This window comes from Triturus cristatus, chromosome 9 (genome assembly GCF_964204655.1).
Source record: "Triturus cristatus chromosome 9, aTriCri1.1, whole genome shotgun sequence".
Classification (NCBI taxonomy): domain Eukaryota; kingdom Metazoa; phylum Chordata; class Amphibia; order Caudata; family Salamandridae; genus Triturus; species Triturus cristatus.
This window is the reverse complement of record NC_140592.1, coordinates 880,383,857-880,401,876: the sequence shown is the minus strand read 5'-3', so window position 1 is coordinate 880,401,876 and position 18,020 is coordinate 880,383,857. Positions and strand designations below refer to the sequence as shown.

General features: G+C 44.6%; 1 protein-coding gene across 2 annotated transcripts in view; it reads left to right on the top strand.

The window, feature by feature from the left end:
* EML1 (EMAP like 1) overlaps positions 1-18,020 on the top strand; it is an 889,011-nt gene that overhangs the window by 223,496 nt on the left and 647,495 nt on the right. The window contains exon 1 of one of the 2 annotated variants that reach the window (XM_085626393.1): positions 4,284-4,437. The exons of the other annotated variant lie outside the window; for it this stretch is intronic. Coding sequence (XP_085482519.1) covers positions 4,284-4,437 — 154 coding nt within the window. Of the gene's footprint in view, positions 1-4,283; positions 4,438-18,020 lie in introns of those variants that run through there. 2 annotated transcript variants of the gene reach the window in all.

Sequence of the window (18,020 nt, the reverse complement as noted above, 5' to 3'; positions counted from 1 at the left end):
AGTTTGTAGTACTTTTTCTGTGCGGAAATGCAGTAGTAGTGCTGAAGAGAAGTAGCCACTGTGTAGTGCTCGGATCTGTGTTTCTTTGGTGCGTTTTTTTTTTATGAATACATGTTGTGGGCTAATCAACACGCATGTGCAAAGCGCGGTTGAAAAATACTAAGCAAGCATAAGCTGTCGGGCGTTCACTAAATAGCAGGTATTAGGTATAGCATGCCAAGAAACGTCATGTCTGGCATTCTCTGCAAACTATCACATGATATTCAGTGTAATGCTGACGGAATGCTCCAAGCACGCCCTTAACCGCTGCAACAAGCTGTCCTGGCAACAGAGCGCCCTAGGAAAGCAAACATACGTCTACGTATTGCCAATGCATTTGTGCTACACACTACATTTTGCAACATAGACGAAACGACACCTAACATAGCGCACAGACGAACTATGAACAGACCCCGCATACCGACAGGTTATGTATGATACCTGGGCATCTGCACGGGAAAGAAAAGCAGAGATGATAGGCAATACATGTTGATATACATCAGGACAGAACCAAATTGGAACCGCACCAGGGGCGAAAAAAAGAAGCACAAAAAGTTGTGCCCGGGAAAATGGTATAAGTGAGCTTGACTGTCGCCTGACAAAGGTCTGGAAACAGGCATATAACATTGCTTTCACCAAACAACAATGGCCTCAATGATACACGCTTTCTGCGCCAGGAGAAACAAGCATTAGAGCTGCAATAGTTCTCGCTTTTTACTAATTTAAAGATATTGCCATTGCTATAAATATAGTTTATAAAACAAACACATAAAGTCAGGCCATTATCATTTAGAATGCCAATAGATACCATTACATTATTAATAGCAATGCAAACTGCTCACACTTCCCTAATGCGAGACCTATTGCATTGCAAATGCTTGTTGTTTGTAGGAGATGTTAATGGCAAGTGGAGGGAGAGGTTAAATGAATTAGGATAGGGAGTTGTGAGTTGAAGTCTATTAGGGTTGGTATGACAGATGTGGGAGAGTATGGGGGCTAGCATACTACGGTGGGAGTAAGATTGGTGCGAGGGTCGGAAAAGACAGCAGGGGATGGGATTGGAATGGGATAGATGCAAATGAGAGGATGGGTGAAGCTGATAGTAATGATGTGTTAATGGTGGAAAGGAGCTGTAGGTGCGTGAGAAGTGAGTGGAGAAGGCCACAGATATTGCATTAATTATTTGGGGTTGGGTTATCAGAGGAGAGAGGGCACAGATGTGAGGTAGTGCATAAAGCAGTCAGTGGAAAGAGAGGGAGAGAGGTAGCTTTGTTAGGCGAGGGAGAGAGGTAGCTTTGTTAGGATGTAAGTAGGGACACAAGTCTTTTGAAAAATGTGATGATGACAAATCTCAGTTAGTCCTTATGATGTCTTGCAGGCTTGTGTAGTGGTTATGAGAGTGCAACAGGGAGCAGATTTTTCTGCATTAGTAAATGATTATCTTACGTTGCGGGCGGAGGAGATATATCTGCTTACTTGTTGTGAATGTTGGGGGGGGGGATATTGCACTAGGACCTTTCCCAATATGATGAGAAATGTGAATAGCACAATATAACGCATTTTCTATCACCAAGGCCTGGGTAAAGAATGGTTTTACAAATACAAAGCCAACAGATTTGACATTGAGGAAAGTGTGAAAGACACAAGCAGGACTTAATTTTCGCAGTATGGAGACCAGAGTATGGAGTATCATTTCTCCTCAGTTTAGCCTCACTGCATCATTACCAAAGTTCACAAAGTTGTTAAAGACTTGTGTCTACAACAGGCAGTTCACTGGGCTTCCATAGGACCTCCCAGCTGCTTGAGCCAATCCACTAAAAACAAAGAAACTATTGACTCCATGTCAATGAGAGTACACAATGCAATGCAAACAGTGCTTACTTTGAGCCGGTGGTTTCCGGTGCTCAGCACTGGCACTTAATTATCAGCATCAGTGCATGTGACAGTCTGCCACAAGGTGGCGTTGTCTGGCTAATTTAGAGATGACCACAACAACAATTAATTATAAATTCAATATACATTCAAATTGACTATTACCTGCCCAAGCCATTCTTGTAGCTTCGGGGGCCTGACATAGTCTGAATTGTCACACTTGTGGGAGTGTAATGGTTAGTAGTTATGTTGTTACTATCATTGGCATAACAGGGGAAATGTGTAGTGTAAGCTGCAGTGGCCTCCTGACAAGAGCCCTGGCACTTACTTCTTTAACAAATTAAGCGCTGAGTGCAAAGTTCTAAATGGTTTATTGGCAAGGAGAGGAACAAATACCAGTGAAAGCTGCGCGGGGGTACCGCATATTAGCTACCACAGAGATTGGAACACTCTCGTTCTCTGTTACAGGATCAATGACGGAGGGATTCCATCATGAAACATGCAGAGAGGACACCACAACTCTTTATCTCAACCCTTGCTTCCTCCCTCTATACACAATTCTAAATGTTTGTCGGCCTTCTCCCTGACATGGCCTATAAGTGTTTCTTTTCCCAGTTAGTATGTGAAGCTCCTATGCCACATATCTAGGTTCTGAGTGTTAAGTACCATGGCACACATACCATGGGACGTGTCTATAGCACAATATGATGGGGGAATTCTTTGTTGATATATTATTGGGAATATCTAAAGTACTATGTAATGTGATTATGTTCGGTCACAATTTGATGGGAAATGTCTAAAGCACGTTTAAATGGCTACCTTCCCTGTTGTTGTGTTAAATAAGCAATTGCACAAAACAATGAATGCGTTTCCTGGCAAAATATGAAATGGACAATGTATTGCTGCAATATAAAACGTGAACGGCCTGTAAATATCGGCACAAACAGGTACATATTTTTGCTCCTGAAGCCTAGCTATAACACCACCATTCACCTCCAATATGCCAGTGTTATAATTACTGTTATTTGATAATTTGGTATAGTTTAGATCTGACGTCACAATGTCTATTGCAAGAGTTAGTAGGATGTTAGAAGCCGTTCTTCATAACAATAACAACTGACACTTGAACACTTAATTAAACATTTCTTATTAATCTCTCTATGAAAAAATGTCCATCTCCGGAAGATCACAGTTTTTAGTGATTATGGCATTAGGCAACATTTATGGACCTCTTCCTCAAAGCAGGTGGACAGGAATCTTTCTGCATATCACCACATAAGCTGAAATATGTCTTGAATGTGAAAATCATCAAACGTTTTTCAACACTTGAAGGTCAAAATGCGGGAAAATCAAGATGTATTATTTATTTTCACAGCACAAATTCAACCACCTACCTGCACCATAAACAACACATATCAGACACCCAGTTGTGACCGTCACCGTGTGTAATCAGGGATAATGTATTTGTAAAAAGGATACTACATGTCACCTCGGGCACTTTTGATCATATAAGGAAACTCAACATTTGGTTGTGTTCCTTTATATGAATAGAACTACATTTGTGACTTTCTCAGTCAAAGTACAATGGGACTTGCCAATAGTACAAGATGAGGGGCACATTCATGATATGATACAAAATGACTTTAGTATGCTTAGAAGAGAAATGTATAGTATGCAAAATGGCTGCCACCTTCTCTTCCACAATACCCCGGGGATATATTTTGACTCAAGATGTCGTGCATATTATTTGGCATTATATCATGTCACAGTCTTCCGCACAATTATACAAAAATATTCTCTACCACGTGACTAAGCCAATCTTTAATAGTACCAATATCTTGCCCTGTACCATTGGTGTATTATCTCTCTCGTCACACAGAAATCGCATAGAAACTGTCTTGTTCAAAAAGTTTAGCAATTCCCCATCTCTCATTTCCCTTCAAAGCGCTCAGATGCCCTGGTGGATTATTTTAACGCTACATTTGAACCAAATAAAATAAAAATGTGATTTGAAATTTTATCCTCCCAGATATTAAAGACAATCTCTGCCGTAGCCTGTGGGGAAGATTTGTGTGGGTACCTGCATAGCTACTTTGTCCTGAGTATGACAGAGCAGCAAGATTTGAGAGACTTCTTAGTGACAACACCCTTTCAATGGCTGGTGGAGAGGGCCTTATAAATGCCTGAGTAAGCATTGAGTGCCCGTGTAAACCCCGGAGCAAAGGCCTGCTTGGTATGAGAAGGGAACCTTCCCTTCGAGGTGACCTTGCTTGTAAAGCTGCTCCTTATGACATGGTCTTAAAGCCGGGGCTTACCGCAATCCCCCATAATTGAATGAGTCGCGTCGCCAGCGTGGGCTCTCTCGCGCACGGATGGGAGATACCTACGAGCGCAGTCTTTTCATACACAATTCAGCGAATGTTGGAAACTGCCCAGTGCGGGGTCCGGACACTGCACTGACCATGAAGCCCATCCCGGAAGAACTCTTTCCGAGCACTCACGCCGGAGCTGCGGAAACCAGGCCAGGTTGTTAGCGGTTTTTCATAAATCTATGTATTATAAAATTGCTTGGTCTTTTGTTTGTCTGAATTCTCCAGGGAGAAACATGATGCTCTTAAATGCTGACCAGTTCGTTTAAATTGACAACTGTGAGATGGCAGTCACTTAAAATATTTTTACGTTCTTTGCTGTAATTTGTAATCTGCTTCTTGTAAGGTAGCGTTGTAAAAAAAAAAGCTGCGCGCAACAATAGTTGGCGCTACATGCCTTTTTACGTTTGCTGAAGGTACTTCACACAAAAGTAAACAGGACCGAATCTAAGTTATAACGTTAACAGTCTGGCTTTAGGTCGATTGTAAATTTACACACATTCAAATTCAATAATGAAGCTTAAAACGTGAGTTTCCTCTGGAAACGTTCTCTTGAAATAAAAGATACATAAACAGGCCTGGTTTTTGTCAAAATTAGTATAGGACCGATATGAATTCAATAAAGCATACACAATCTTTTTTTTCTTTGCCAAATGCTGACGCTAGTTGGATTATTGAAATTCGATGTGCCTTTTAATCCGATAAACATAGATGCGTTTTATTACTATATATCTTGTCACGCTATGTTACGTACCTTTATGCTGTCATTTTTTGCTATGTTATTTTCTGTTATGTACACTATGCTATGTTAAATATGCTATGAAGTTATCTATGTAATGCGGTGTTATGCTATATTATCGTGTGTCACTACAATACTGGTATGCAGTTCCTAGTGCTCAAAGCAGGTTGTTGTGTAAGATCAAGCGCTCCACATGGATTTGGAAATCAGGAGAAAGTTCTCCTTTTCGGAAAAAGACCCTCACACACCCAGCCAGCTAGGTGTCATGCATCATCATCGGGTCTGCTCCTTATCGGGTCGGCACTGCAATACCCGATCGGTGCCCGTGATGGGGCCTTCTTGGCGGAGATCTTTATTCCGTATGCCGCTGGGTGTAGTGCGTGTGAGGGCCCTAGATCAGTGTAGGTGATGGTGATGTGTAGGGGGATGTGAATTAAAATAGGAAGAGGTGGTCCATTCAAGACAATTTTAATGAAATATGGCCACTCCCCTAATTAAAATAAACAAAGCGCGTATCTTCACTGTAGGATGTGAGGTTCTACGCTAGTGATATCGGTCAACATGTTTCTTGCCCTTATATCAATTTGATGGCAATTCTTCAGGACCAACTAGGATCTACCTACACTTTTTGGTGGTGGTCAGAAACAGGGTGTAGTGAGGAAATGACCACCCTTACAGCACCCAAAAAAGTGGTACCTGTAGATCTAAAAACAACCCCATTAGGGTCAGCGATGGACGGCAACAGTACTGGCCGGTGTAGACACTAAGGTGTAGTGTCAGTTCCACTGGAAGCAAGTCGGCGTCTGTCCTACCCGTCACTCGGCCGGTCCGGGCAGATTGACAACTGTGAGATGGCAGTCACTTAAAATATTTTTACGTTCTTTGCTCTAATTTGTAATCTGCTTCATGTAAGGTAGTGATGTAAAAAAAAAAGCTACGCGCAACAATAGTTGGCGCTACATGCCTTTTTACGTTTGCTGAAGGTACTTCACACAAAAGTGAGTAGGACAGGATCTAAGTTATAACGTTAACAGTCTGGCTGTAAATCGATGGTAAATTTATACACATTCAAATTCAAGAATGAAGCTTAAAAAGGGATATAGTTTCCTCTGGAAACGTTCTCTTGAAATAAAAGATACATAAACAGGACTGGCTTTTGTCAAAATTAATATAGGACCGATATGAATTCAATAAAGCATACACATAATCTTTTTTTTCTTTATCAAATGCTGACGCTAATTGGATTATTGAAATCCAATGTGCCTTTTAATCCGATAAACATAGATGCGTTTTATTACTATATATCTTGTCACGCTATGTTACGTACCTTTATGTTATGCTGTCATTTTTTGCTACGTTATTTTCTGTTATGTACACTATGCTATGTTAAATATGCTATGAAGTTATGTATGTAATGCAGTGTTATGCTATATTATGGTGTGTTGCCATGTTCTGCTAAATTATGCTATGCTCTGTTGTGAATGCTTTGCTATTATGTATGTTATAGTGTTTTGCATGTTATGCAATGTTATGTCATGTTATTTATGTAATGTTATGACATGATTCGATAATATTGAGTTATCTAATGCATGCTATGAATCTGATATGTATGCTAAGCTATTCTGTGTGTAATATGATGATACACTGTGCTAAGTTATATTATATGCTACGCGTTGCTGTGTTGTTTTATAGCATTACATGTTATGCTTTGGTAGGGTATTTTATATTATATTTCACTTGCATAGTGCTTATTTGCCAGTGGCTTCTTGATGTTCCTGCTGAGATCCCAGAAACAATGCAACTTTAATAGTTGTTTTCAAAGAGAAATTGGCAGGGTATGCCCAGATGTGGGCCCCTAGCTCAGTTTGCCACAGGATTCAAGCTAGCCAGGCTGTTGAGGGGTGTGACCCCAAAACCGGTCCCAGTATTCTTGTTTCCGGTCCAGGGAAGACATGGCTTGGCGGTTCGGGCTGACAGTTCTCATGAGGGACAGGGTCAACATTGATTTGCATATGCCTGGGTCAGAACTGCGGTGGCGAAGTGAGCTAAAGAACGATTATGGATTCAACCCAGGGTTGAGTGTCTGAAAATGTTCTGCGCTCCGTCCATCATCTCTTTGTGTTTGCTTTAAGGAGAACATGGGTGGGGCTTTGTTAATGAGGTAGGCAGAGCACAAGGCACTTTTTGGAGGAGCAGGTCCCAGTATTTGTTGAGGGTGCTCACAAAAAAACAATAAAGTGTCATGATACAGTCCCGGCTTCGTTCTCCTCAGGAAAGGATCCTTCTCCCTTCCTTAACGCTGTCGGGCTGGGCGTCCCTCGTTTCTTGGGTTGAGGCAAGGGGGAGATAAACAGGAACAAAAACAAAAAAAAGAAAGCACTGGTTAGTGCTGCAGGAACCACTTTACTTGATACAGGGGAAAAAGGACCCATGCTGGGATTCACAGGGCGGCGAGTGAGAGCAACGCGGAGGGGTGAAAGGAAAAACACCGTCACCAGAGAAAAGGCGGGGAACTGACCAAGATCGGCATAGAGAGATTTCTCATGTGCTTACGGCAAAGTCGGGTGAGTCCGTCCCCGTTTACCCTATCGGTTTCCATGTCCCCACCCCGCTCCTGAACCCCCGTACCCGAGCACGCACCTGTTCAAGCCACGACCCTCCAGGGCCGTGGCTGGTCGCTGCGTCCTCCGGTTGGCCTCTCGGCTCCCTCCTCGCGGGTCCGGTGTCTCGGGCGATCGCTCCCTGGCTCTTTGGCGTCTCCGTGTAGGGCGTCCACTCCTCTGCTTCCTTCTTCCTGGTTCCACCTTCTTCCTGGAGCTGCCTCTCCTTATCCGGCTCAGTGAAGTGAAACTCCGCCTCCCTGGGGGTTGGGCCGGGATTAAAGGGCCAGGCATCGGATATCTCATCGTGCACCACGATGTGATCGTGGGCGTCCGGAGGCTGTAACAGGGAGAGAGTGGAGGGGTCAAGAGTACCGTGAGGTGAGGCTACAGCAGGACGGGTTACAGTCTGACAACATGTCAGAAAGTGAAGGCTATACAATTGGGGGTAAACAGGAGACAAACGTTATTAGGATTGAGCATGTGGTGTAACGGCCAGAGCTGCTGACTTTGGAACTAAGGAACCTGGTTCGCGTATCCTCTTCGCCTCAACATACTATGGTTTTGGACCAATCACATAATCTACCTCTGCCTTCAAAAAATCAATGTGTCCTTGTGTAATATAACTGGTGCTCGCATTAAGCTTTCCGATACCTTCATGTCAAAGTTTGCGCTATTTAAATAAAAGTGCAAAAATAAAAAACACAACGAAGGTCCTTCTTGAGAGTAGAGGCCATATTAGAGACAGAATATTCCCCCCCCCCCCCCTTAAGTTATTTTCATACCATAGGGAGGACGGAGAACACAAAGGTGCAGTGGTTGGCAGCACATACATTTTTCAACCAAAAAAGCTAGCCTGATTTTAAGTCTGGTGTCAGATTCTCTCAAGGAGAGGATACAAATCCTAAATTCGTTTTCCTTCCTAAAAATGTTACACTGTTCAACAGCAATGCGTAAATTATAGAAAATCTAACCTTCTTTGCGACGCTTTGTGAGGGTACTGTTCCTGTCTGTGGTCAGCGTAGTTTGAACTTTAATAAGAATATCTAAGAAACAGTAGCATGGCCAGATTTTGAAATCCAAAAACTGGACCATTCCACAAACATAGATGTAGGAATTATCTTGCTACGAACAAGGGACACAGATTGACTTAAATAATGGCTATCTTTGAAACAGAGACACATAACAATAAAGCACTAAGAAGAAATTAAATGCATTTTTTACACACAGTAACACGTGTGTTAAAAATGACTTTATGAGATGGGATGTTAACTCATATTGCACTGTAAAACATAAAACTTGCCTCCCTCTTTGCTCATTCAAGCCTCTCCGAATATTAGGACATGTTCTCAATTCACTGGGTTAGATAGTGGAAACCCGGGACTGTCCTGGCAAATCCTGAATGCCTGGCCACCCCAAGAAACAATGCAAATAGTAACGTAATAAACTTGCTTTTGAACCCATTCTATGTATTCTGCCCGAACGCGCTTCTCTTTGCTCAAGTCTAGTGGTGCATCACCAGGACGATGTAACATAAAAGTTCCTTTCTCTCGGAATGTGTACTCATTATTTCCAGTGAATGATATATTATACTTCCTCCATTGACCGCCACACTCAAGCTGAGCATGGCAATTTGATGCCCGAACACAAAAGCATGCCTCACAGTTCACGAGATCTGATGAGCAGCAGTGGCGTAACATTACTAAGCGCCCACAGCCCGTGATGCGGGGAGGCCTCCGAGCTCCAGGGGGCCCCTTCTGGCATTGTGGATGGGCAGAGAGCTCTGGCCTGAGAGCTCCTGACGGGGTCTGGGGGGGAGGGGACTTCCTTGTACTTTGCAGGGGGCCCCCTCAAGTTTTGTTACATCACTGGTGAGCAGATGTCCAGAAGTCTCGGTGATCAGGGCCGGACTGGGAACCCAAAGCAGCCCTGGCAATTTTGTTGGACCAGCCCCTCCCCCCCCCAGGGATGGGGTGGGGGGGGTGCAAGTGTGCATTGTTGCCTTTGGTACTGGGGATTTGGACCGCTGCAAAACCGGTCCCTAGTAACAAAACAAAACACCACTGCTGAAAATACGGCCCTCTCACTTCCAGCCTCTCGGGGAAACGCCCGATGCCCGCATCAGCCAATCCAACCCTGCTGGTGATAGCTACTTGATGTTATAGAAACACACATATTTCGGACACTCTATCTTGTTACAATGCGGCCTATTCATAATGGCATTTTGGAGAACATAAATAGTACTGCTTTAGTTCTCTTTCATGTATTGGTACATGGCTTTGCTAATTGGCCCCAGAATATCAAATATAAGAATTACATTCTTTGAATATTCATATACAGTCAGTAGAAATAGAAAGGGCCGTGCCCTCTTTGCGGTTTTACTAATAGGGAATTTGATATTTGGGGTCTGTTAATGAAGGCTTGCAAGAGCATACCTGTAGTAACACTTATCGAACTCCAATGTTTTTGTGATCTGCCCCTTTGTCCCTTGGAAGTGAAGATCAGAGTCAGTATGATTGATTTTCCCAGTTTGGACCTCGAGATGATCCATTTATTATCATGTGCATGATATGATATTAAGCACAGAATAGTATCTAACTGGCTACTCAAATGTTGATGATGTTTTACCATCAGAATCCATCTCCTATTTCTTCCTAAGCTCATGACAGAGAACACAAAAATCTAGCTGTGAGAGTACAAACATTCAGAAAAGGTATTCTTTGGAGCATTTGCTATACTGTGAACCAAGTTATGAGGATCAACAGATCACCTTACGGAGAACGCTTCGAAGGTGCAGCATTTTGAACATGATGTGCAGTACAGAGGTCAGTGTGGCATGGTCATCTAGTGCATACTGGGAGCCTGATTTGGAGGCTGGCGGGTGGGATACTCCATCACAAATGAGACAAATATCCCACCCTTCAAAATACAAGTGCCATAGACTATAATGTACTTGAAATACGGCAGACTGAATATCCCTCAGGCTTACGGCAGACTGAATGTCCCTCATGCTTGTGACGAAGTATCCCATCCACCAAACTCTAAACAAGGCCAGAAATTCCACAAACCATGATTTGATGTCAGGGAAGAAGAATTATTGCACTGCTGGCAGTTGCTTAAACTATGTGAGGCCCAGGGAGTTGAGGAATCTAATCTAAGGGTCACATAATTTCTGGGCACATATTAAGGCTGCAAATATAATCCAATTTTCAAGTAGTAAGGTCAGCAACATAATGGTTAGTAGCATCCCTACTAGACCACATCCCATCTCAAAGCCACTAAGGCTACCATTTTAAAATCTGAACAAGGACAAGCAGTCTCTAGAGCTTGCATTATGACAATATACACAACAAAGTTCTTGAGGAGACAGGAATATCATGTTATTATCATTCATGTGAACTTTATTTATCTTGCTAGAAGACTTTACAGTCACACATTAAACACCTAAAAATCATAGACCGGTCAATTGGAGGAGAACAAAAATATATTTTTCTTTATGATGAAAGCAAAAGATGGTTTTAAAGGGCAACATAGCCCTGCTTTTCTACAATGCTGAGCCACTACCAGAAGAGACCAAATGCGGATGTTTGTAGCCTGGTCATCTAGGTAGAAGTCTGCGGAGGGTTTAACATTTTTCTTTTTTTTAAATGCATTTGCAAATCTGTGTACTAATATTCTGTTTATACTACGATTTCCCCACACCCAAAATATCTCTGTTTTATTGTAGGTTTATATTAATCTCTTAAGAGAATTCTGACAAATTGTGTTGCATTTTTACATATTTAAAAGTGCATAGCAGGATGCATTTGACAAACTTCAGACTTGAGAGAAGAAACATGCAGTGAACATCAAGGAAATAGGTAGGACATTTGTCTGAAAGATGTAATGCCAAATGTATCCCATGTTTATCTTAAACCAGGTTACACAAGTACAGGGATTAAGTAGGAGGATGCTGGCTGAGTTAAATATGAGAGACCAGAATAATCATGTTAGTGGACAAGGATGGAAATACCACAAAGAAAGAGGATGAGATCATGGAGAAATGTGTTAGTTACTGCAAAGAGCTTTGTAAATCCCAAATTGGGAGGAATGTGGGCCAAACACCATGATCCATAGAAAACAGCTTAATGAAAAGCCTAATCTACAAGGCCTATGAATTGTTAGAGAAAGAGGTGTCCCAAACTATGAATCATCAGCAGATGACTCTCCTATTTGGATTGGAAGACAGGGTCAGAGGCAGTGGTCGAGTATAAATGGCATTTGTTCTAAACGGAGGAATCAGTTTTGTTTGTCTTGGTCATTGAAACCCTACAAGTGAGGATGAGGGTAGACAGGACATCTACATAATATAGATGGTTCTTAGAAAATACAGTGTATTGCTCCATACTGGCAATCTCTTTAACTGCTTGCGTGCTCATGACGAGCCCAGCTCGTCATAAGGCACAGTGGAGCTGTGCTCATGATGAACTGGGCTCGTCATAATGGTCGCGGCCCGCCCACGCGCGATTGATTCCCCGCCTGTGCGGGAGAATCAATCAGTGGGCGGGGTCGTGACGAGCTCAGCTCGTCATGAGCACAGCTCCACTGTGCCTCATGACGTTCTGGGCTCGTCATGAGCACCGCGGCGCCGTGCGCGCACCCCCCGCGCCGTGGGGGAATTACCCCCGCGGCGAACGGGCTAATTTTTAAAAAAAGATGGAATATTCCATACCCAGAAATGTGGATCTACACAAGGAAATTGGGTTACATTTACAGCTCAGCATTAGCTGCAGTAAGTCAATAGTAGACAGGACAAACAACACGAACCTGAATGTCTGGGGTCTTTTATCTTCAGGTTTACAACAGAGAATTCTAACACGTACGGACAGCTGAAGGTTTATTCAAATGAATGTAGAATCAGTCCTGAACAGATATAAATCATTTACACCTCACAGGCCTAAACTCTAACTGCCTATCCTGGGAAATGTGTGATGTACAAAATGTTTTCTTTGGGCATGTGGGTGGCCTTCAGTGCTCTTCCAGTGGCTGCTCTGCCCCAGGAGATTGAAAGAGAACTGCATAGACTCATTTAGCAGGGGGTTCAACAAGAATTACGCTTTCCACTCTATATGCAAACACATATTTGAGAGATAGGTGTTCCAGACATTACAAATAGTCATGGTCATTGCAGATACATGTGGTAAATGAATGGAGAGTTTCTTCTAAGACGTTACTGAGCACTAGACCGGAAATGCAGTAGACGTGGAAGGATGGAGAAGTCCATTTCTTGTGTGTCAGTAAAACAGAGAGACAACTCATTGTTACACAGCAAATGCTGAACACATGGCGCAGAGTTTTAGGAAGTAGGAGAAACCCCACTTTGGAGAGGGCTGAGGATTACAGCCCTTTGGAGGTTGGAGAGTTTAGAGGCATAGCAAACTAAAGGGATGAAAATACAGAAGATGTACAAGGTAGGAAGCTGAAAATGTTGAGGACCTAAAAAGCACAAAGAGGCTGACTGGCCAGGATTAAGTCAAATACTCATGCTGATCAGGCACTGTATATGGATGCACAGAAACAGAAGGTGATACCAAAAGAATCTGGAAGTTAGCATCCAACCTCCTAAATAACGGATTCCTCATGAAACACTAATAAGGGTCAGACTGTCTACTTCAGACAACAACCTGATGAAGTTAAAGGGGTTCTAAACAGTTGGCCAAGATGGCAGACACGTCGTTTTGCATGTCGGCATTGGTCCGACACCCATCCTATATCATTGTCCCATTCTGGGCACCTCTTACCCCATCCGAAGCAGCTAAAAAGGTGCTGAGGCTGCTGAGACGACATCAATGAGGCGGGGGCATCCCCTTGGTCTTCATGTGAGCCTCAGTGGCTGCTCTCCTGCTATTGGCCTGTGGGAAAAGTGGATGGCGGTTGGGCCCGGGTGAATCTGTGAGGGCCTGGCTCTGCCATTTGTCCGGGTCCACACCTGCCCCCTTTGTGGCAGCTGAGGGTGTGCTGGAGCTGCTGGAGCGATGTCACTGAAGCACATGTACCCTGGGAGCCCTTGTATGCTTGGGCGATCGCTGTGGGCTTGCATAGGAAATGGTGGCTGAACCCTGAGGAGGAGAGTCAGTTAGGCCTCCTCCAGTGATCCAGAGGAGGGGTGTCAGCCAAGGAGGCATGTCAGCCAGGCCTGGTGCTCCTCCCTACCATGGACACAACCACAGAAGTTGGTGCTCCTTCAGTGAACCTCAGGAGGTGTGTCAGCCAAGAAGACGTGTCAGCCAGGCCTTGAGCTCTTCCCTACCACGGGCACAACTACAGAGGATTGACCATCGGGGATGCTTATTTCATGTGCCCGGGTCATGTGCTTGAAACCCAATTGGACTCCACAGAAAAAAAGTGGGTACCACCTAAAGGCTGTTTGCAGACAACGTTACGGTGTGTACCTTTTTAATGAATGTGACATTTTCCTCATTCATTTAACCAAGTGGCCATGTTGTTCTAGTTATATCTCATGTGCTTGGGTTTGGATGCTCTTGAAGTCCGATTGGAATCTGCAGAAGGATAGATGCGGCCCTGTTGTCGTAAGCTTGTGATGCACGCAGGGAAGTGCAGTGTGTGCCACCACAGCTGCAAGAGATGGAAATTGATGGGCACACAGAGGGGAGGCATGCGCATATGATTACTGTTGTTGTGGTAATCAGCGCATGTCATCCAGTTAAATAAACAGTGCCTCAAGAAGGAGTACCTGTTACTTTATGAAGCAGTTTTTGAGTAAAATGCATGCCTTATCTGTTCAATCATTAGACTTTGATCTGTTGCAGAGTGCTGGTTAAGTGTCTCCTGAATCGCATTGTGTACCTGCTTAACTGCTGCACTGCAAAGCGAGGCGCTTCACTGTCCTGATTCGCATTGTGAACCTGCTCAACCTGGATAACTGCCGCACTGACGCAGCCCCTGCTTAACTGCGTCACTGCAAAGTATCACTGTGAACCAGCTCCTCTTTAACTGCTGCACTGCGAAGCGAGGTGCTTTACTGTCCTGATTCGCATTGTGAACCTGCTTAACCTGGTTAACTGCCGCACTGACGCAGCCCCTGCTTAACTGCGTCACTGCAAAGTATCACTGTGAACCAGCTCCTCTTTAACTGCTGCACTGCGAAGCGAGGTGCTTTACTGTCCTGATTCGCATTGTGAACCTGCTTAACCTGGTTAACTGCCGAACTGACGCAGCCCCTGCTTAACTGCGTCACTGCAAAGCACACTGTGAACCAGCTCCTGCTTAACTGCTGCAGTGCAGAGCAAGGTGCTTTATTGTTCTGAACTACCGTCTGCTTAACTGCCGCTCTACAAAGCGCACTCTGAACCAGCATTGTGAACCTGCTTAACTGACACACCGTGAACAGGCTCAAATATCCCACTGCCTCTCTGTGAACTTGCTGGACTGTACTCAACCTGGCAGCCGTTACTAGTGCTGTGTTCCTGCTGTTCTGTAACCTGCCTGCCTGTACTGTTGTTCTGTGTACTTGCTTAACTTCCTTTGCTGTTTAGCTGTTGCAGCTTACCTGTCGCACTGTGAAGCTGCTTAACTGCTGCACTGGTGATGTGCCCGCATATCAGCGGCATCATTTAACTATCGTACTGTGAACTTGCTGCATGCTATCTACTTGTCACATATATTTATGCTGTTTTGGGAGCCTCTGTATATTTTTTTAAGTGGATTTAATGGGGCTTGGGTACAGGGTGTGATTTAGGCCGGGATAGCCAATAAGTGTCCAGGCAGGAAAAGTCACCCTTCCAGGCTTCTGTGCAGGGACTGGCGGTCGCTATGGGGAAGGCAAAGGCCAAATCGCAGGGATACCAATTGGTACACCCAGACACACAGCAGGAGTTGTCTGACACAGAGATACAGCCTGACTCCTCCCCACTCATTCTGCAGTGCACTCTGGACAAGATACTAGGGGACCATCGAAAAATCTACGCCCACCCTTCAATGTGAAATAGGGAAGGTATCAGCTGAACTAGGCCTGCATTGTGCTGACCACTTGAAGGTGACCACAAGAGTGAAAGATAATGAAACTGTCCTTGCACCAAACCATGAAAACCCAAATTTCTCAAATTACGGCTCGAGTACAGCAATTGGAATATCTCACAGAAGATGCCAGGGGGCACAGTAGGAAGAATAATGTGCGAATAATAGGCCTTCCTGAGGGAACTGAAGGGTCTGACATGGTAGCCTACTTGGTGCCCTAATTGAAATTGGTGGTTTGTCCAGCTGGGTTCACGTCCTTCTTTGCCCTGGAAAGAGCGCACCGAGTGCCAGCCCGGCCACCAGCCTTGGTTCACCTGCCTAGTCCTATGCGGTCCTTCAGCTACACCTGAAGCTGGTATCAGGCTTTCGCATAGTCTTGTGGTTCTATAATGCTCTGAATGGGCTGGTTAAGAAACCTTTGGACTCTGTTCGGGCTCGCTGGGCTGCTGACTTGGGCCAAGACATGACTGACATTGAATGGAGGAGGGTGCTTGCATATCCACAGAAAGTCTCTCGTCTTAAATATATACAATTCAATTACCCCCATAGGATGTACCTGCTCAGAAGATACAGACTAATTATGGCGTGGATCCCAGAGGTTGCCATCACTGTGCGACACTGGATGCTGATTTCAGACACATGACTTGGAGTTGCCCTGGGCTCACAGTGTTCTGGGGGGAGGTAATCTTGTGTCTCAATAGGACTTTGTCTAGGACACTCACAAATATGCCTGCAGTTTTTTTATTGGTTCTCTGCCATATGCCAGGTCTTGAGAAGGTGGGGTATAAATTTGTGTACTTGGTACTGGCTCACTCCAAGCGACAAATGGCCTTGGCCCAGAAATCACCCAGGGGACCTAGTGTGGAAACATGGAGGACTGACATCACGTTTTGGGCACCGGGTGAGGAAAGGGCGCTACTGAGCGAAGAAACAAGGGGTGTCCATCACAGACCTATTGCACCACTTTGGTGGTTGATGTGTGGGAGTCCCCTGAGACAGCAGTTGAATCTGAGGAGGGCCAGACTGTGGGGACAAGTCCTGACTGCGAAAGCAAGGCAAACCCTGATAGGACTGAGGGTGTGCTGGTCCTGGTGCTACCGTATGTGGAATGGATTGCTCTTACTTGCCCCTCTCTTGACCCATACCCCCTCCTCTGCAAATGATGTTCTTCACACATTCTATGACAAGACTTAGGAACGCATGCACACAGTTATAGCTAGTTTATTAAATTAGTATTATTGTTTTCTTATGACATCAAAGCCTCCTGAAAGTATGACCATAACCCCATCCCTTGTGGGTGTTCGTTTGCTCCTGTTTATACAGCATGGTCTTAGAGTTCAAAACCCAGGTCACTGATTCTGTGTTAACATTTTACTGTATCACCCTGTTTCCTGTACTGGCGACCTGGAGAAAGATCTGGAGAGCCTACAATCCTGGCTTCTTGCCAGACTAAATGAGCTCGCTCCCTCACAGCCACCCAGATCTGCTGCCCGGCGGGTCTCCGCCCCCTGGTTTACGGAGGATTTAGCCCACGCTCGTAGGCAATGTAAAGCTGCTGAGCGGGCGTGGAGAGTCCAGTATGAGTCTGAAGCCAAACAACGCTATAAAATCATGATGAAGTCCTACCACGATCTTATCTTACAGGGCAAGAAATGTTACTTCGCTAAAAGGATTGAAGACGCAGCTAACTCCTGTAAGGAGATTTTTTCAATTGTACGTGAATTTACCAGCCCCCGGACAACCTCTACTCAGGGTGCCCCGGTGGAGACCTGGGCTAACACTATTGCCAATTTCTTCACCACCAAAATCAGGCTAATTCAGGATTCTTTCCCGTCGAGAGCGTTAGATGATTTATCTACGATGCCGACGGAGACAGTCTTCCTGTCTCCTCCTGGCCCAGCTTTGCTAAACTTTCCTCCCCTTCCGGTTGCCGCATCCTTAGCCTTGATGAGGAACCTTAAATCAGGCTCACCATTAGATCCGTGTCCAGCAAAATTCTTAGCGAAAATGGCAGATGTCATTAATCCCATAGCTAATCCTATCCTCAATTTATCCCTGAGTCAGGGTTTTCTGCCCCAGGCCTGGAAGCAAGCCATGGTCATCCCCCTGATCAAGAAGCCCAATCTTGATCTAGAGGCGCCTTCTAATTATAGGCCAATCTCGCTCCTTCCAGCACTGACCAAGATCCTGGAGAAACACGTGCACAGCGTGCTTTCTAACTTCCTGGAGTCTAATGAGTTACTTCATGAATCCCAATCGGGCTTTCGTTCCAACTTAAGCACCGAGACGGCGCTCCTGGAAGTCTCGGAGATCGTGAAGGAGGTGCTGGACACAGGAGGCAGGGTGATGTTAGTCATGTTAGACCTGTCGGCGGCGTTTGACACC